The sequence below is a fragment of the Esox lucius genome, chromosome 1 (genome assembly GCF_011004845.1).
Source record: "Esox lucius isolate fEsoLuc1 chromosome 1, fEsoLuc1.pri, whole genome shotgun sequence".
NCBI classification, from domain to species: domain Eukaryota; kingdom Metazoa; phylum Chordata; class Actinopteri; order Esociformes; family Esocidae; genus Esox; species Esox lucius.
Window position 1 is genome coordinate 40,118,434 of NC_047569.1, and position 20,874 is coordinate 40,139,307.

A 20,874-nucleotide genomic window follows, 5' to 3' on the forward strand; every position below is an offset into this window, starting at 1 on the left:
AGAAAAATAAAAAAAGAACGATTCTGCATCCCAAATGGCCTGCTGTAAGAGCCCGTTCTGTCAGGGCCTCCATAGGGCTTTGGTCAAACGTAGCACACTACGGAGAATAGGAAGCCATTTGGGATACGACATCAAGCCTGAGGAACATGCATGACCCAAAGTTCTTTCTGAAAGACACACCACAATTTATCCTCTCCTCCCCTCACCCCATCCTCTCCTCTCTTCCCCTCACCCCATCCATCCTCTCTTCCCTTACCTCTTCCTACCCCCCCACACACCGCTCCCCTTCTTCCACTCCCCAGTCCTCTCCATCTCCGCTCCACCTCCTCTCACCTTTAGTAAGGCCTCCTCTAGACCAATGCCAGGAGAAATGTGCTACACAGAGAATGTGACGCCATTTGTGGACACAGTCCTAGTGTTCGGCATTAGCACCGCAGCACATCCCAATGAACCGCTTTCAGATGTGCTCATTAGTTTAGAGTTTCTTTAGTCCCCCCCCACAGGGATAGTAACTGTGAAAGGCATGTACAGTCTGTGTTTAATAAAGTCAGGCTTGGGTCCAGGTTTCTGAGATACAATCCCCTTGCTCCGATGTTGTTTTAGCAAACTGGGGCGGGGGTCGAGGCCAACGTGAGATGACACAGTATGACCACTGTGTCATACTGAATGAAATAATCCCATAACTACACATAGAGCATCTGAATGAAGCAACCCCTTAAAGTGACAGTACAGAGTTTAAATAACAACAAAGCAGCAACCCTCCCTGGGGGACGGCTGGAGAAATGTACCCATCAAAATGTCAGAACTTTGGGCTTGAGGACTGAACATCCATGCAATTAAAAACTTTAGACAAGCGTAAAGACAAACTTACAGTCAAAGAGTTAGAGTTAGCACCAGGTGTATCTAGAGTATTTGGTGGTGGAGTACATCAAGCCTTAGTTGGAATATAAAGCTACAGTGAGTAGATCTAGCTTGCCTCTTTGTAGAAATGGGATGAAGTCAGTGAAGTTTAAAGTCATAACCAGAGTTTCCTAACTTTTCTGTTCTCACTTCGATTGTTACATTTTTACACAACTTCAAAGGTCTGCCAAAGTCTTTAGCTGTTTCTACTGCATTGGGGATTTTGGACATTTTACGTACTAAAGCCTTTTCTTCCTTGACAACAAAGTCTTGGAATCTGAATGCAAAAAGGTTGGGACCAAACCAGCTGATGCCACAATGACAGACAAAACATATTTTTGACCTGTTGACAAATTGGTGTTGAAAACAGAAATTTGAGTGACACCAAGAAATGCCAATTACAGTTGTTTTCACACCCACTGGAAATGCATGTAGACCCCTAAAACATCTTTATCTTCCCCCAAAGAATCTGTTTCCTCAGTTGTTTTTGCAGGTTTCGGGCTATTCTTTTGAAAATAGCAAAACAACACAAATGCATGTGCTTAGTACAAAATAGAAGCAAAACAAGAATGGAAGAAAACAAGTGAGGTATGGGAGGAATACAAGCTAGACAACGCAGATATTTGGAGAAATAAGACATTTACATACACAGTTACTGTAGGATTTGCTTAACAAATGGCCGATGGAATGATGCAAATAATCATGCCATCCATTTACCAGGCCTTATTTCTGTCAAAGTCCAATAACATCATCAAACACACAGAATAACAGACGAGGGCATACAAGGGGGCCATTTTACAAAGCGCAGGAAAAAATGAATTGTGGATGCATTTTGTAAATGTCATATGGGGAAATGTAATCATTATCTAGTAGTTTCTAAAACCTACATGTTCTTCATATCCAACTGTATTCCATAACTCAGCAGACAGATTAAGCTAAAAGGATTGTATATCTCCTTAACAAGGTGCTGCAGGAAAATGAGAGTGGAAGGAAATCTAAATTAGTCTCCCGGACTCGTAGTGTCGTAGAGTTCAGTCAAAAGTCAGTCAAAAGTCATAAAGCCTCAGTCGGAGTTAAGTCAGAAGTCATAAATCCTCAGTCGGAGTTAAGTCAAAAGTCTTAAAGTCTCAGTCGGAGTTAAGTCAAAAGTCATAAAACCTCAGGCAGAGTCCAGGTGAAGTAATGTCATGCAGGCCAAGTCCAAGCTAAGTTAAAAATCATACAGGCCAAGAGAAAATTATATCAAAAGCAATGAAGGCCAAGTCCAAGTTCAGTCAAAAGTCATCCAGGCCAAGTCCAAGTTAAGTCAAAAGTCATCCAGGCCAAGTCCAAGTTACATCAAAAGTCATGCAGGCCAAGTCCAAGTTAAGTCAAAAGTCATGCAGGCCAAGTTTAAGTAAAAAGTCATATAGGCCAAGTCCAAGTTAGGTCACATTATACAAGCCAAGTCTATGTGAATTAAAAAGTTACACAGGCCAAGTCAAGTTCAATTTGAATGGAAAGTTTTATTTTTGCCAAGTCTCAAGTTGCAACATCACCGCTTCAAAGAATGAAGAACAGCAAAACACTACTATTCTGCTGACTAACACAGAGACACACACGCACGCATAAAAGACACACTGACACACACACACACACACACACACATTCACAGAATAGAGTGCCAATCGGTGCTTGCATTGATCACAGTAGTTAGAAGCACAGTGTGTCTTTGATGACCATTTATGTAGTTTAGCAAGGGGCCTTGACTTCACTGGGCCTTGACTTCACACACACACACATACACGCACATCCATTGCCACTGGAAGTGAAGCTAAGGAGCCTACAGGTGGGGGCGTCTTCTTTGGCTAACTCTGTCAGGCTGGGAATGGTGAGTTGGTGGGCAGCTTTAAAGTCAGCCAGGCCTGAAACTGTTGGGTCGATATCAGACTACATTAGTTACTTTGGCATTAGCCCCAACTGGGAACATCCAGAGATCAATGTCAAGCTGTAGGCCATCTCACTGTTTATCTTCTCATCTCTGGCTGAAGGGCTGTCTATTTATCTATTTGTCTATCTGCTCTCGAGTCCACAGAGGCAATCCATCCATCTCAGCTTAGTGGTCGCGCACATCGCCATGAATGTGGAACTCCCAGTTAACTACCGGCCTTTTGGTGTGTTGCTGACATCTGGCCATTGAGATCTACGTGGGAATCACATGGCACTCAGTTCACAAAGTAAGTGTCTTCTTGGTTGTTCAATATGGAGATAGAAAGGCACTGAGAGCCTCTGGTAGAGAGTCTGAAAAAGTCTGTCAGACCACCTGTCTACCTGTCTCTCTATCTGTCTGTCTGTCTCTATATCTGCTTGTCTGTCTGTCTGTCTATCTGCCTCTCTGTCTGAGTCATTCTGCCTTCCTGTCGACCTGTCTCTCTATCAACCTGTTTGTCTGTGTCATTCTGCCTTCCTGTCTACCTGTCTCTCTATTGACCTGTTTATCTGTGTCATTCTGCCTTCCAGGCTACCTCTCTCTCTACCTGTCTGTCTGTCTTTACAAGGCTTGGTCAATGTGTAACTTTGCTTTGAGCAACCAGACAGAACAGATCTTCGTGAGAGTCGAGGAGCTAAGTTCTCTCTTTCACTCTCTTTCTCTCTGTCAAGGAGAATAAATAAACCCGTGTTTTCTTTCTTTCTAAGCAGCTAGCCCTTTCTCTCCTCTTCTCTCCTCTCCTCTTTTACAAGATGTTGCTTTGAAGCCAGTCAACCCCCTCCTGGTGAGATATCAGGGCAGAATATTAAATGAGCTGAAACACCATCACTCATTAAAAGAGGAAACATTTGATGTAACAAACACTCTTTTGTATACTGCAGCTAACCAATCAGCATCACGGGGTGACAGCAGGATGGATGGGGTGAGGGGGGAGGTAGAGGAGAGAGACGGGGGAGAGAGGAGGGAGAGGGGAGAGAGGAGATGGAGGAGGGAGAGGAGAGAGAGGAGGGAGAGGGGGGAGAGGAGAGTGAGAAGGGAGAGGGGAGAGAGGAAACTACAGGGTGCAGAAAGATGGAACGTGGGGATACAGGAAATAAAACCATGCACTCCACATCTTCTCATCCGTGTAAATACAGAGCAAGAGCAGGCAGCATATCAACTGTGAAGCAGCTAGCAAGGCCCTCTCAGTGCTGTGGCCACCATATTTCAGGTTTAACGTTAATCCTGACAGATTATTTCAACTCTCATCCTGCTGTAGTTTTCGACCAGTGAATTGGATGGAACACACTCCCCCTGCCCTCAGCTCTGCAGGGTGTTTGGAAGTGGCCAGTAGTCAGTCAGTAAGCCCTTCAATCCCTTTGATTTGAAGCAGATCTGATAGCCCAGGTCAGTGTACAGCAGCCGATGAAATTCCATTATGCATCTAGAATCAACCTGGTTAATACGGCGACTGGTTGTTAGGCTGGTTGGTTGATCAGTTGGTTGGATGGTTGGATGGATGGATGGAAGATCTGGTTGGTTGGTTTGTTGGTTTGGTGGTTACGTGGTTGGGTGGTTGCTTGGTTGGGTGGCTGGTTGGGTGTTTGAATGGTTGGTTGGGGGATTAGATGGTTGGTTGCTTGGTTGGATGGTTGGTTAGGTGGTTCAATCAATCAATCTAATTTATTTATAAAGCCCTTTTTACAACAGCAGTTGTCACAAAGTGCTTTTACAGAGACACCCGGCCTTAAACCCCAAGGAGCAAACAACAGTAGTGTTGAATTTCAGTGGCTAGGAAAAACTCCCTAAGAGGGCCGAATTTTAGGAAGAAACCTAGAGAGGACCCAGGCTCAGAGTGGTGACCAGTCCTCTTCTGGCTGTGACGGGTGAGATATTATGAGTCCAATTGGAATAATTAATACATTTATCTGGGCTAAATCCAGAGTCTATTTAAAATTCTGGTCAGAAGTATGACCAGATGGACAAGGACAGGGACAGCAACGGTTACTTGGTTGGGTAACTGGTTGGGTGTTTGAATGTTTGTTGGGTGGCTGGTTGGGTGTTTGAATGTTTGTTGGGTGGCTGGTTGGGTGTTTGAATGTTTGTTGGGTGGCTGGTTGGGTGTTTGAATGCTTGGTTGGGTGTTTAAATGCTTGGTTGGGTGGTTGGTTAGGTGGTTGCATGGTTGGGTGGCTGGTTGGGTGATTGAATTCTTGGTTGGTTGGTTGCTTGGTTGGGTGGTTGCTTGGTTGGGTAGCTGGTTGGGTGTTTGAATGCTTGGTTGGGTGGTTAGTAGGGTGCTGCTTGATAAGGTGGATGGTTAGTAAAGTGGCTGGTTGATAAATGTGTGCTTCATAGTAAAGTGTGCTAAGCACACCAAGAATACTTGGTTGAAATTAGGACACCAACAAGTATATTGTCCTTGTCTACTGAGACAGTCCAACAGCAGGCAGGAGAGAAAAGGAACAGGAATACTGGTCAGGACAGGACGTCAGCCTGCTCCCAAGGAGCAGAGAAGCGAAAGGGAGGAGCTTAACCATTTAATCTCTAAACCAAGACAAGAATCAGTGAGTCAGATGAATACGGAATCAGAACAGTGGAGGGAAAAGATTGGATTCCTTCTCTCATTGATTTCCTCTGTCCATACTTCACTGATTTGGCGCTTTGTGGGCTGAAACAGAACAGGATTTCAAGGGTTTGGAAGCAGAAAATTGCAGCTGCAGTTTGCAGATAAACGTGCGATCCATTGTGATTCAGCTTGGTGGGGCTTAGTGGGTGTGGCTTTAGAGGACAGAGTGGGAATGGAGGCCCTCGGGGAACAATACCACACAATACTATCGTCCGAAATTATCGTCTAACGCATTTTTCTGAATAATCAAAGCCAGTGAACAATTGTTTAAAACGTTGCTTTAGTGACGTTTTATGGGTCTCTGAGACCAATGTGACGAAACCCATTGGTTTGTGTGACTAATACAATGGTCAGGACAGTACTGGTGGAGGTGTGTGTGGGTGTAAGTGTGTGTCCCCTGTAACTATGCAATGTGGAAATGTGGAAAAAGAAAAAGGAAATAGTACTTAACATTTAAATTAACATTTATATTACACTTAAAAGCAAGAATAATTATTTTGGAGAATTCACTGCTGAAGACATTATACGAGGAATATTAAAAAGCTCAACAATTAAGCAAATGAAGACTTCTGCTCATTTGCCCCACAATAACTAGCCATACTTAATGAAGAAGTAACAGTTAATACCAACTCCTTCCATAGACAGTTATGACTTTGCTAAAAAGCCTCAGAGTCCCGCTGTGTCACAACACTAAGATGCAGTAAGCCATTAAAGACATTTCACTTTTTTCCCAAGTGCCACCAATATATTGAAAGCGCAGGCTGAGTTCTCAAAATGTGGCCCGCAACACACATGCATCCACACGCACAACCGTGCACACATCCACACACACAACCGTGCACACATCCACACACACAGCGGATCCTCTTTAGCGGCTGAACTCCTTTAGGGCAAATAGCATCTTCCACGGAAGGGAGGCTCGAGGGGACTAATGTCCCAGAGACCCATCACCTCAGCGGGATATAAACAGAGGGGATAGGGATCAGGTCCATTTGCATTCACACTCTAGCCACCACGAGACCCGACTATAAAAGTGCATAACGACATAACTCTCTCGCTCTTTAACTATTAACTCTCTGACTATAACTATCCACTCTGTCTTTAACTTTTAACTCTCTGACAATACCTATTCACTCTGTCTTTAACTATTAACTCTCTGACTATAACTATCCACTCTGTCTTCAACTATTAACACTCTAACTATAACTATCCACTCTGCCTTCAACTATTAAATCTCTGACTATAACTATCCACTCTGTCTTTAACTATTAACACTCTAACTATAACTATCCACTCTGTCTTTAACTATTAACACTCTAACTATAGTTATCCACTCTGCCTTCAACTATTAAATCTCTGACTATAACTATCCACTCTGTCTTTAACTATTAACACTCTAACTATAACTATCCACTCTGTCTTTAACTATTAACTCTCTAACTATAACTATCCACTCTGTCTTTAACTATTAACACTCTAACTATAACTATCCACTCTGCCTTCAACTATTCACTCTGGGTCTTTTACATTTCTCTATGTACGGAACAGTCCCCCCATAAAAGGAAAAGTCGCCAAATGTCAAAACATTAGTTTAGACTGAGGTGAAATGCACGCACAAATGCAAGCACACACACACACAACCACACAGGAGCACACACACACACCGAAGCACACACACACACACACACAATAGTACACACACACATACACACAAACACACAGAAGCACACACACACATGCTCCAAAAGGACCAACAGACAGTTTTGCCTTGTTGTTTTTGAACACATCTTGCTAGGTAAAAAAAAGTCCTTGGCCAGCAGAGCTCCCAGACACCTGGAGTGTCAGATTTAACACAACTCCATTTCACCACGCTCTCACAGAACCACACCTGTTGGTGACAAGGCAGCCTTATGACCTCAGCCTGACCCCTGACACCATCTGTCAGCCAAATAGTGCCCTATTCCCTTTGAAGTGCACTACATTGGTCTTATGTCACAGTGTGAAGGTGAGGTTTGGAACACGGAACCACACAGGCCCAAATCCCATGTTTTTATCATTTCCCATTATGAAACAGACAGACAGATGGACGCTCAATCGTCAGTGGACAGTCCTTCCACTTGGATAATAATACACCCCCTGAAACTGTCAGACACATTACCAAGAGAATGTATTACCTTGATTCATTAGCAAACCATGTATACTTTTTGTTTACATTTTCCATACATATAAAATGGGAAAATGCATATTCTAATGCTACACAGAAATGTTCATGCCATGTTTAAATACATTTCTGTATTTAAACATCTTAAAAATACTGTAAATGCCTCTACAACCAGTGTGTGAATAATACAATGTCAGCTTTTTCTCCAGGGCGTAAGGGGAACCCAGTACAGCACAAGCGCGTTCTTCAGTGAACTTAAGTCATTCAATTCTTACAGTATCTTGCTTGTTTAACGTAACGTCTGCAGTCTGTAAATGATGATAAATCCAATCCATTACACCAGCTCATGGGGCATGTACCACACAACAACCTTTGTAGTCAAGGGTCACCAACTACATATCCTAGAGCAAAACAGCCAGCAAGACCCACACAATACCAGAACCAAAGACACTATCCACATGCCAAAGTGGTACGCAGATACCAAACAGCATCTAGGTCTGTGCCTGTCTAACATTAAAGTCATAGACCACCCAGTAATCAAAATGTGTCAGCTGTTTCCTGACTTAGACTATTTTTTCCTCACCATTACCAATGGCAAAATTCACAATCACATTAGCAATTTTCTATCATTAAATTTACATGCAGTTAAAGCCAGAATAAATTGCTTTCAAACATGCCAGCTTAACCAAGGGACACCATTGAAGGCAGAGAACATCACAACATCTTACCAGCACAAAATCTGTCCAACGTTTCCAGGGAATTGGAGGTGCGTCACTCATGTGTCTTTTGTGTGTCATTAATAAAAGCCCCCCCCCCCCCCCCACTACAACGGGTAAACCAAAACAATTAAGACATTTATTCATTCAATATAAAGATAAACAGAAATGTTGACAGTATAATAGGCTACTGTGTGTAATATCCTCTGCCATAAATCAACATTTCTGTGTATCACCAACCTTATACTGAATGAATGAGCATGTCTTTATAGTTCCTGTTTTCCGGTTGTAGAGGGGGGGGCTTTAATAAAATAAAAAGCCACTGAGACATTGGGAGTGAGGCAGGCAGACGAGACTCTCAACTAACGTCAAGGTTAAGAAATGGTATGGTCCACTTCGGGTAGGGGTGTCTGAAATCATATTAGAAGATTCTTCCCGGCATGAATATGGTAAATGTATTGTAATATTCACAATTACAGGTAAGAATGATATACACATGTTTTACCCCACCTATTGTTTTTACCTCTTTTTGGGGGCCCAAGTCTTAATGAGGGGGGGTCAACACCCCCAACCCCCCCATAATTGGAACCCTGTCTGACACCCAGGAATGTACTAAAACATCGTTCCCTAAAAATGGATTCAGCGCGGCTGAGGTCACACCCCTGCCACGCCCCCTGTCACTCCCATTTTAAACCGAGGCCTGTGACCAACTCCGCCCATGGCCACCAAAAACTTTAGGGAACCACGGCACTGGATCATCTCACAAAGGATGGAACAATCAACGCACCCACCCACACACCAACAGCGGGTGACAGAACCCACAAATGTTTCTTAGGGTTTTTATGGGGCCAAGTTATTACCAGGATCACATGTCTACAGCCAGACAAACTCCTATTGGAAATAATTGTATTTCTGTAAAGCAGGCTTTGAAGCTCGTCCATCATTCAGGCCCACAGTTAATTTCCCAAATGATTAATCCTGCTAGATGGGGAAATCTCCTTAACCTGCCACGGAGAAACGAAGGCAGTTACCTAATGTTCGTCCCAAATGGGTCCCTATTTCCACTCAATCGCACTGCTTTTGATCAGCACCCAGAGACCAAAGGGCTCTGGACAAAAGAAGAGCACAATATTTGGGTATATACAGTTTCTTGAGTTTTAGCCCGGACGTTCAGTGGAATACTTCCTAGCTCTGAGAAGAAGAAAGTACACTGGAGCATACTTTACGATGAATTCATTGCAGCTTTTTCTCAACTAAAAACATTTTATTTATCAAACGAAGTGCCCAAAGCTAGCTGTTAGTCAAGAAGGAAGCAGGGCACTCCCAGCTGTGCCAACAATGTGCTTTCTGGTCCAAACAAGCACCAGTACGTTTGAAATGCAACAGATCGTAATAGCTCTGTGTTCTCCCATATCAGACAGTATGTTCTATCAGGTGTTCTTGGAAATTACCTCCTAAAAGAACACAAGAACACAGAACTTGTATCAACATTTTTAATTACAGAAATGGTAAGGTGGAGTAGGTTATTCAACCCGGTGTCAAAAACTGTAGGTAGCGACACATCCAGCAGGACAAGACGCCAAGCACATAAGAACGGTTTAATGAGAAACCATGTAGTAGCAGCCACATCGGATCACACCTGAATAAAATCCACGGCGATTTGGCAAATAGAAACTGAAAATGAGTATTTAGTTAAACTGAACCCTAATCCACCATATGTACGAGAAAGGCTGATGGAGACCACAACATATTTTGCTAACATGAAACATACTGTTCAAAAGAACATAATACTATTGATTAATTTCAAAACCTCTCATAACTTATGTGATTTATTACCCAGAGAGCAAAATCATTTCCAGGATGACTTTCCAATGTCTTTCGTATTTTTAAAATCTTGGGCACATAGGGTTGTTGAATCAGCTCTCTAGTATTCAAATGTAATCACATCCCATTTTTTAAATGACTCCAATGACTCACAGGTCGGCAACATGAGGTGACAAAGACAGTTTGAATTCATAACTCTGTCAAGGTGTCACCCTGGGGCAAGGGAGTCGGACTCATTCCACAAAAGGCAGAATGTCAGATAACGATTGTTATTTCTTTTCAATTTGTGTGCAATTAAGTCCTAAACCACCAGGTGAGCAGAGCTCCTCTGGAACCCTGTTTCTGGAGAACTGTACCGTCCTGTTGGTGTTTGCTCCAACCCTAATCTAGCACATATGATTCTAATAATTAGATGGTTGATCAACTCAATCTGGTTAGTTACAACTAGAGTTGGAGTTTAAACTTCCAGGAGGGGAGTTCTCCAGGAACAGGGTTGGAGTTCAAATCTGAAGGGGTTTAACGCTACACGATCAGTTTTGGACTAAACTTCCAAGAGGGCAGTTCTCCAGGAACAGGGTTGGAGTTCAAATCTGAAGGGGTTTAACGCTACACGATCAGTTTTGGACTAAACCTCCAGGAGGGCAGTTCTCCAGGAACAGGGCTGGAGAGCCCAAGGGTCAACATGGTTTTTGTCCTGACAATGGCAGGGTAGATGCTGTTGTTTACCAATGGTCTTTTCTCTAATTAGAGGACAGACAGGCACCCTCCCTAATCAACCAAATTGCTCTTAAGCACGGTGGAATGTTAAAAACTGCAAACGGTTGAAATGCGTAAACAAAATAATCACTCAAAGAAAGCTTCACCCCCATTCAGATCTAGTGACACACACACTGCCTGTCCCCATGCAATGTAGAGTAGTGAGAATGAGGTCAAATTTTGACTATCCGGGTGATTGCATTGTTGTATCTACAAACCTCACAGAAAGAAAACACATTAATTTCAGGGGTGGGCTCAGTGGGGACCTACATTCACTATTTAGAGGAAGTTTTTACAAAAACAATTTAATCATCTCCTCGTAGTTATTCTTAATATCTGTCAAGCCTGATCATTCATAGAGTTTCCGCGTAACTCTGTAGATCATTTATCCTCTATAAAGGAAAGAGGACATAGATACCATCAGTTCAGCTCCTCCTCACAGTTCATCTTTTTCTGAACTTGTTGTTTCTTGTGATATACAGTCAGAGTCAAAAAGATCTTGGAAATCAGGGCAAACCAATCACGGTCATCTATTTTTATAATCTAAATCTCAATCACAAACAAGATTACCAGGGAAGCGGAGCCAGAACAAACCATCCCAGAATGGGAAAAGAACAAAGGAAACTAAAACACTGGAAAGTTAAAATGTTGGTTCGTACACCGCTGGTTTGATGTATGCATTAGTCTAATTGATTCCAATTAATTAAGATGAAAGCGTGATTAGCCAACTGGCAGATGGCAGCTGTCTTTTATATTGCCAAGTAAACTGTGCACACATCGCACGTCGAAAGAAACATCTGCACAACCTTTCATTCGTCCTACAATGAAGTCCAACAAAAGACGACTTCCAAGTTTGTGGCCTATTGTGTAACAGCTCCGACCCCCCTTCCCTTCAGTCCTTCCAATAATATTACACACATGGTCTCCATTAGAATAGCTGAACGGGGCCTGACTGGGGGTACATTTGAATGTGTTGGAACCATTCCCAGTTGTTTGTGTGTGTGGCTAGGCGTTGCAGTGTACTCGGTGTTCCAACTTAACATGCTGTAGATCACTTAGTGCTTCAAAGAAGGCAAGGCTTTATGAGGACAGCCCTTTAACCCTGGGGTGAAACCCTGGATTCTTGTCTTTGCATGTCAAAAAGCTGTGGCTACAGGGGGACAAAAGCATTGCAGGCACTTCGGAGAGGCCGTCCTTCCGCCAACTGGAACTCGCAGCGATTAATCATGGAGCCATTTGGGTTGTTCGCAAGAATTCCAACGTGTGGCTTTGAACCAACTGCCTGACTTGACAAAATGTCACTTCGCCTCAGAAAACCTAATGACATTGAACACGTCACTTAATCACAACATGTGATGACGTAAGACACACCCCTTAGACCTATCTAGGTGTTACAACAAAACAGCCGATTCTGTGATCATGCGTAGCTCACAAGTTAGAGCAAGCAGCAAGACCAGGTGTGTGGGTTGGAGGAAAACAGGTATAGAGATGAGGGCACTCACTACTGTAAGTCGCTATGGATGTGTCTGTCAGCTGCATGATGCAATTGCAGAGCTATGAATTAGACCTAGAATAAAATGAGTCCAAAGTTTCTGCTTCATGACTAAATAAAACTAGAAAGACAAGGACCCTTTCAGTAAACCTGCAATTTGCTGATTTCCTTTTATCTTTCCACTCTCCTTGACTGAACAGCTTCAAACAGTCTATCTGGCATGAACCCCTCCCCGGAGAACCATTTAATCCTGATCGTGTCCACAACCAAAAGGATCATCTCAATGTACATCAGAAAGGACCATTTGATCAAAGGGGTGCATCAGTCACATATACATCCAATCCCATAGCCCAGCCTACGCAGCGTAAGAGAGCTGAAGAGCAACATGGGCAACATTCTTGAATCACAAATGGCACCACCCTCTGTTCCATCATGGTGCCAAGAGCAGCTGAGTGGGTGTTGTTCACATCAACCATCCTCAAACTTCACTGTGTAGCTGATCATGGCCTTTTGTGATCCAAACAAGGGAGAGAGGGCATTGGGTCTCACTGCCATGCCAGGACATGACAGATGTGATAACATTTTGCAAGTTGGCCTTTAGTAATCTAGTGATCTAAATGATCTAAACAATGTAAAATCAAGTAAACAAAATGTAATCAAAGAGATGAATGCATATGGTTTGTAGTGCTTCAGAATGGTATTAAGATGTTTGTGAAAATACCAGGAACGATCATCAGGCAAAAATGTATTTTGTAGAGATGAAGATGACATGCGTTTTATTCAACTCCATATTGGTTTCATGTTAATTAATGGTGATTTGGCAATTAAAAATCCCTATGCTCCCTCCCAAGCCCCCATTACTATATTGACTTTTAGCTGGCAGTGGATAATGTCTGCAGAAGTTTGTAATGGCTGTCTAAAATAAACCAGGGTTGATAGTATTTCTTGGCACACTAACTTTTCCCAGGATGAGGAACCATCTAACGAGTGCATTTACCTTAGTCATGTCCTACACAGCTTGTGAGGACGGAAAATGGAAGACGTGGGTTCCTGAGAGTCCTGCCTTTGTAGTGACTAATATGCATATATGAACTTCCCTATGGGGAACACCTCAGTGAGGATCATATAGTAATGTATGGAAAAGAAGGCATTCCAAATGTGAAATTCCTCATTAACATGTCCTACACAGCTGAGGCTCCTAAAGCTTTGTCAAATAGAAAGCAAAGTAAGTTCCAACTGTGACCTAGTCGACATCACAAGTTCATTGTGTAACTCTGGTTTCATCAACTAAGCAGCATTGCATCAGTCAGACCTTCTCATGAGGTACATGCGGACAGGAAGGCCTTCCGTCACAGGCCGGATCAGGTTTGTTTAAGATCTGATGTTGATTTTTATCTAATATGTACAGAAATAGATGGAACACATACAACAAATAGATTATGATGAGTTGTCAACCTGAAATCCACACCTTTTCCACCCTGAGGTACAATGGTGTCGTTCCACCAAAGACAATGTGGCATACGCCTCCTAAAAGACACTGCCATCGTTCCACCAAAGTAGAACACCCCCCCCCCCATTGGAAACATCACCCTCCATCCGTTGCTAAATGGAACTTTTCAATTCATAATGTAAACGTACGGCCATTAAAGTTTTATTCAGCAGTCAGAGAGAGAGAGAGAGAGAGAGAGAGAGAGAGAGCACAGAGCTCTGGCTGTTGGTTGCTGGAAGCCTTTTGCATAATGGATCCACGTCTTAGGCTTTGAGCCACATGCACAGACAGGATTAGCTCCATACCAAAGGAACGCCCCCACAAACATGTATGCATGCATCCTTAACATGTTACTGTAATGTTATTCACCTTATCTCCTGACTCTCAGACTTGCACAAGAAAGTTTAGACATGTTGGGTGAATTTAGTTTGATCTTGTTATTTTCCAAAGGTTTTGTAACGTTCCCAGGAAACCATCTTTCATAGGCTGATTCATGCAGTAGCCGTATATCTTTAATCTGATCATTCTGTTGTTGCAAGAATTCACCCGCACAGCAAGAAATTCAAGCTAGTGTATTCAAGGTTAAAATGGATTCTGAAGTTTATCATTTCCACTTAAAAATATCAGACTTCATTTGCATGAAGGAAAAATATATCAACCCATACAAAACTTATTCGGATAAATACAATTCACAACAAAAAAAAAAAATTCTTATAACCAATGATAATTGTCCTATTCTAGCAAACTCACTTAGATGTAGATATGGTATCTGTACTGTCTTAGAAGTAAATATTGTCTCTGTAATATCATAGATGTAGATATGGTCTCTGCACTAGCCCTTTAGCTGCCCAGACACAGGAGCAGACAAAAAGATGGAATGTTCTGGTCTATCAGTGTCTGTGTTTTCTGGGGAGTAGACGCCATTTCGCCAGGATGGTATCTTACTGAATTAACACACAAAAACACCTGACTGGTGTCTTCTTAGTCTTTCAATTGCTATACCCACCCTACCAATAACAATAAAACTACCCATCCTATCAGTAATACCAAAACTACCCATCCAACCAATAACGCCAAAACTGCACATCTTACCAGTAATACCAAAACTACCCATCCTACCAATAACACCAAAACTGCACATCTTACCAGTAATACCAAAACTACCCACCCTACCAATAACAATAAAACTACCCATCCTATCAGTAATACCAAAACTACCCATCCAACCAATAACGCCAAAACTGCACATCTTACCAGTAATACCAAAACTACCCATCCTACCAATAACACCAAAACTGCACATCTTACCAGTAATACCAAAACTACCCACCCTACCAATAACAATAAAACTACCCATCCTATCAGTAATACCAAAACTACCCATCATACCAGTAATACCAAAACTACACATCCTACCAATAATGACAAAACTACCCATCTTACCAGTAATACCAAAATGACCCATCCTATCAATAATACCAAAACTACAAATACTACCAAACAAATTATCATACCAAAACTACCATACCCATACTATCAAAACTTAGATTAGATTCAACTTTATTCTCATTGAACAGTACAAGTACAGTACAACAAAATTAAGTTTACCCATTTTACCAGTACTACTGTGCAAATACTACAAAAGCAACGTATCCCACCAATTCTTCCAAAACGACCAATACTACCAGTACTACCAAGCAGCGGTTAAACTGGGGCGGAATGGACCGGAACAGCGTTCCGGCACTCTCTAAGTCAGATGGGAAAAAACATAATAAAAAACAGAACATGATTCGCCTGCACGTCTTTTGCTTCGTTTTACTTGCAGCCTGAACTGTATTTGCTTTCGCTTTAAGAGCCAATCATGTTTCAGGTATGTTGGAGGGCGTTCCGGTCATTCCCCGTAGTATTGCAGAAGGCTCAGTGTGAAACACGGGCGTCTATGACTGCGAGAGCACGCACGTACAAAGTTCTTTCAAATTTTAAATCTACTCTATTATTTTTAACCGTGCTAGTGAGGTAAGTTCACTGTCCACATAATCAAACTTTTTATATTAAATGTGATGATCTTATGTAAAAACATACCTCTCATAATGTCCAAGTTTGTTCATCAAATTGTGTAAAATGGAGCTTGCTAGCACCAGTAGCTGGTTTGCCTGGCGTAACATTAGCTTGGGGCTCGGTGATTAAGTCCATTGCTGTAGACCATGTAGGCTAGTGAATTCAATTCAGGCAGTTGAACAGAACATTTTAATAATAAATATGATAATCCTATCTTTAACTTGCAAAGAGTGTAATACCACTCTTGTTAATTAAGGCCAACTAATTGATCATTCCAACTTACTGGATCTGACAGTACATCAATTTCTGTCTGATTATTTTCATGGGTATTTCTTTGTGATTTTGTGTTATTACTATATAATAAGAGCATAAGCCAATTAAATAATGTAATAAATACTAAGAATATAAAATATGTTTAAGAGCTATGTCAAATATACCGTATAAGCCTGTACTTCAATAATATTATTATTATTAAATTTTTTACAGTAGTCCTGTTAAATATCTAATGTAAAGTTTGAATTTGCTTTTAGATTAAACAGCTGCTCAACATAATATAATGGGTATAGGTATGATGTTCTGGCAGTGTTCATGGTACTGAAAAGGAATACAGTTCTGAGTTTGGTCAAAATGACCAAAACAGCAATCATCCATCCTACCAAAACCTCTAAAATTACAAATCCTACCCATCCTACTCATCCTACAAATACTACCAAATACAACACCACCTATTCCACCAAAATAACCAAAATGGGGTGACATTAGATATTGTTTTGAGTTAGTGGTTTCCACCAATCAATGCACCAGAACTGTGCATCAGCCATGGATTGCATCGGAAAATGCCACTTCATTCCCTATGTAGCGCATTCTGCTTGACCAGAGCAATGGAATAGGAAGCAATTTGTTTGTTTTTGACAAGTGCCTATAGGGTTATAGGGCTCTGGCCAGAGGAGTGTACTACATAGGGAACAGGGTTATAGGGCTCTGGCCAGAGGAGTGTACTACATAGGGGACAGGGTTATAGGGCTCTGGCCAGAGGAGTGTACTACATAGGGGACAGGGTTATAGGGCTCTGGCCAAAGGAGTGTACTACATAGGGAACAGGGTTATAGGGCTCTGGCCAGAGGAGTGTACTACATAGGGAACAGGGTTATAGGGCTCTGGCCAGAGGAGTGTACTACATAGGGAACAGGGTTATAGGGCTCTGGCCAAAGGAGTGTACTACATAGGGGACAGGGCGTAATTTGAGTTGTGAAAGAAACAGGAAGAAACACTTCTAAGGCAAGACGCTGAAAACAGGTGGTAAGGCCAGGCCGGGGGGGGGGGTAGACATAGGGTTCATCTTGCTATAATCCGGAGTTTATAGACACAGCAAACTGCTTTCACAAACACACTGCAGCTTTACAGAGAAATGCTGCGTACTGGTAAATTCCTGTTTCACAGGTCTCTTCATGCACATTTAAATACTCTATATGAAAAGTCTTCAGGAAATGCTGGTTAAACTACTGGTTATGTATTCAAAGTGAATCAGCCACACGTAATCTCACTATGTACACTAGGTTTGTATTCCACAAAAATACTATTTCAATACAGGGACATCATTTGGCTGCTTTCTTTTAATGATCAATCACTCACCAACGCATTTGGAATGAATGAATACTTTATTGTACCGTGGGGAAATTTGCTTGCCAAGATTAGCTTAGAATGATCATGTGTTCGTTTGGTGTAATTACTCTGTAATTATTTGTTTTTTGGCGGATCCTTTCCATGTTTACACCAGGAAGCTCACAATAGCAGATTGACGGTTGTTGATGATGTCATCCTTCAGACCAGATGTGAACACAAAGTAGGGGTTGTTACCTGTTCCATTTCAATGATGTCAAAACCCAAGTATGAACAAACACTGTTGATTTGTCTTATGCATTATCAGATTTGCACTAACCTATCCGTAACACATTTAGAAAATAGATTAACTGGCTTAATTTGATATTGCAATGTAACGAGTCAAACAAAAGGCAATGATTATTTCCAAATAATAGTCAGATAAAAACAGAACAAAAAAGAAGAATAGAAAATATAGGGGAAAAAGTGTGGAAAATGTCCTCCCAATTTCTCCCCAAATTATTTACAAAATCCTTAGATTGATGTTGACAATCAAACGGTCATTGAACACGAAACAATAATATGTCTCTCCGGTAACATTGGTACGCTGTCTAACTACCTTGGACGTGTTGGGGCGTGATCACCTGCAATAAATAAGAACTGCGTGTTGTCATGATGGAAGCATGACCATGGCATTTAATATGGGCCGGAGCCTGTAACATCACGATCGCCATCTACCTGTTTTCAAGGGTATTTCACATCACTTAATGCCATGGAATTATGTCCTAACAAAATTAATCAGAATTTAATTATGAAAATGAACCATAATCCGCGTTGCAAATTTTGGCCCGAAAAGTGTTTGGTTATATACATGCACGAACAAGGCATAATAACGTAACATTATACTATGTGTATTAAAAAACATTCTGCTATATTGACAAAACAAGAACACAACTATCCATAGATTTGATGTCAAAATTATAGCACTCAATCATCATATTCAATGTAATACAGGTGCTTACCTTGTATGGTGACAGACAGCAGGACTATCCAAATACTCGCCAGCATCGCCATGGCACTTCAACACTCCGGACCGTCTGTGATAGCTGCTAACCCCAGAGTAGATGGATATGTTCACTCCAGATGATTTTGTCCAGGCATGCAACTCGAACACAAATTCCAGTCCGTCCGTTGTTTGGGAAATCGCTGTTACCTTGAGAACCGACGTGGATGTGGAAGTACTTTCAAACTAATGAATGGATTCGAACCGATGTGGACTGCATCAATTCCTAACTGAGTGTATTTATTCCAACGTTTAGTTGCTCTGAACTACGCAACTCGGAATTGGTGTCCGTAAAGTAGATTGATGAGTAGCCTATAGCCTAGATCTCCCGTGAGCTTGATCGATATCCAAGGCTCAATTTACGCACAACCGCACAATCAAGATGATGCGTTAGTTATGTTAACTAAGCGAGAAACGGAAATCGTCAAAAATTGTTTTCTGGTAGTCAAGTAATGCGGCAGGATATCCCCGGTCTACCTTGAATCCCGCGTCTCATCCAATGCTGCAGTTTCCACTGCTACTGCTATACCCCCCTCCAGTATTTCGGAAAAGAGGCGAGGGGGCGGGAAGGAGGTGTTCGATGCCTCAATGACAACTTCCAGAAACCAGAACGGAGAGTTTTTTCCCCTGAATTATCTGCTACCTTAGATTGTAGTTTATATCCAACAGAGGACAGTTTTGCAAAGGTCTTCTTTACTTTTTCGAACGAAACAAGCCAAAGTTCCCTCAATGGAATCAGGATTTGCAGATTTTTTTCTCTCCCGGTAGACAGAGCAGACTTGTATCCGGTAGTTTATTCGATCAATTGCAGGTCTCGTGAAATAATCAGAGCCTTTATACAAAACGGTCTGCAATCACTCTACGCGGATTTCCTCACAAAGAAGCCACAACCTGATCTGGCAACAATATTGCCGACAAGCTCCGAGCTCCGATCCTAATCGGTGACGTTAGACGAGGAGGGGCTTGTACTGTCATAAGAACTAAACCGGGAGCAACAGCAGCAGTACTTCAGCGCCAAACCATAAAAAAGTTTACATTCAGAACCCTCCGAGTGATACGAAGGGGATATGTTCAAACATATACAATGAGCTCAGTGTAACATGTCTTAATTTATGAAGTATGTTTTTATAACATTAGAAAGTACTGGCGTTTACGTTTTATGAGAACTTGCACTATTTATTCGAATTTATTATTTTTTTTAAACTTACAGGGTTCAGCCTTTTTGTAATGTTTTCTAACTGGGTATTTGGTTTTACTATTATATATAGGTATTTTTCAAAGGCAACAAAGTTGTGTTTTTATATGTTTTTTTGTCATTTTTAATGACATGAGATAAGAATACATTTGATGTCCTGTATTTTGGCTACTCCAGTAGCATTGTTGTCAAATGTCGGTTATAATGAATTGTGGGACATAAGTCGTGTTATCTAATGTATTGTTAACTCCTTTACTGTTCGAAAGCGAAACGGGAACAGAAAACTCTGACAGAGGCTATTCTTTGCCCCCGTGGAATCTGTTAGTTATTCTTCCTAGTTTATTAGCGTGGCATTTAATCGTGGCCAAATATTGATTATGGAGTTGCAGGAAATTTGCTTTGAAACAAATTGTTTTTACACCGTATGGCAGCCTGTTCATATGCAAAGAATGTTTTATCATTTGTTTTATTACAGGCCATTATATCTTACAACCTTGCCTGATGAAATTATGTTGTGTTAGAGACATACTTTGTAATTGATTGAATTAATATTTTTTTCCATAAATCTACACAAATACAATATAATGACAAAATGAAAACCCATTTTTTGATATTATTAAACCTTTATTTCAACAATAAACACAGACTGAGACCAAGGTCTCTTTTACAGCTGGGCCCTACCTGTATACATGTTAACTGATACAGTTTAGGTTCAATGATTAAAAACAAACAGAAAAAGAAGTGTACAGACAAAACGAGACAAAAATAACAAGACACTCAAATGCAAGACAAAGAACGTTGTTTTAAGACCGGTGTAATTCCCTCTGTGGCCTCATGCTTGTGGGAGGTATCGGGCCTGGCAAGGTCTGCGCTGTCCCTTAGGTGTACTAAATAAACACAGTGCACCTGTTTTTGAAGCATACATGTATATATCAAATACATATAACACCCCCAAAAATACTAATCATGTATTTCACTCGAGCTTTACAAACAAGTCATGTACAATCAGAGCATGCCCGACGAACCACTCTGGAGAATTTACTT

The 20,874-nt window shown here is 41.5% G+C and overlaps 1 protein-coding gene across 6 annotated transcripts in view; it reads right to left on the minus strand.

Moving 5' to 3' along the window:
* Nucleotides 1–19,638, minus strand: part of nectin1b (nectin cell adhesion molecule 1b) — a 262,236-nt gene extending 242,598 nt beyond the window's left edge. For 4 of the 6 annotated variants that reach the window (XM_010874184.4, XM_010874210.4, XM_010874193.3 and 1 more), the window contains exon 1: nt 18,595–19,638. In XM_010874184.4, coding sequence (XP_010872486.1) covers nt 18,595–18,646 — 52 coding nt within the window. In that variant the 5' untranslated portion in view covers nt 18,647–19,638. The remainder of the gene's footprint in view (nt 1–18,594) is intronic. The other 2 variants (XM_010874218.4, XM_010874226.5) reach the window with 2 other exon arrangements.
* Between the last annotated feature and the right edge of the window lie 1,236 nt (nt 19,639–20,874).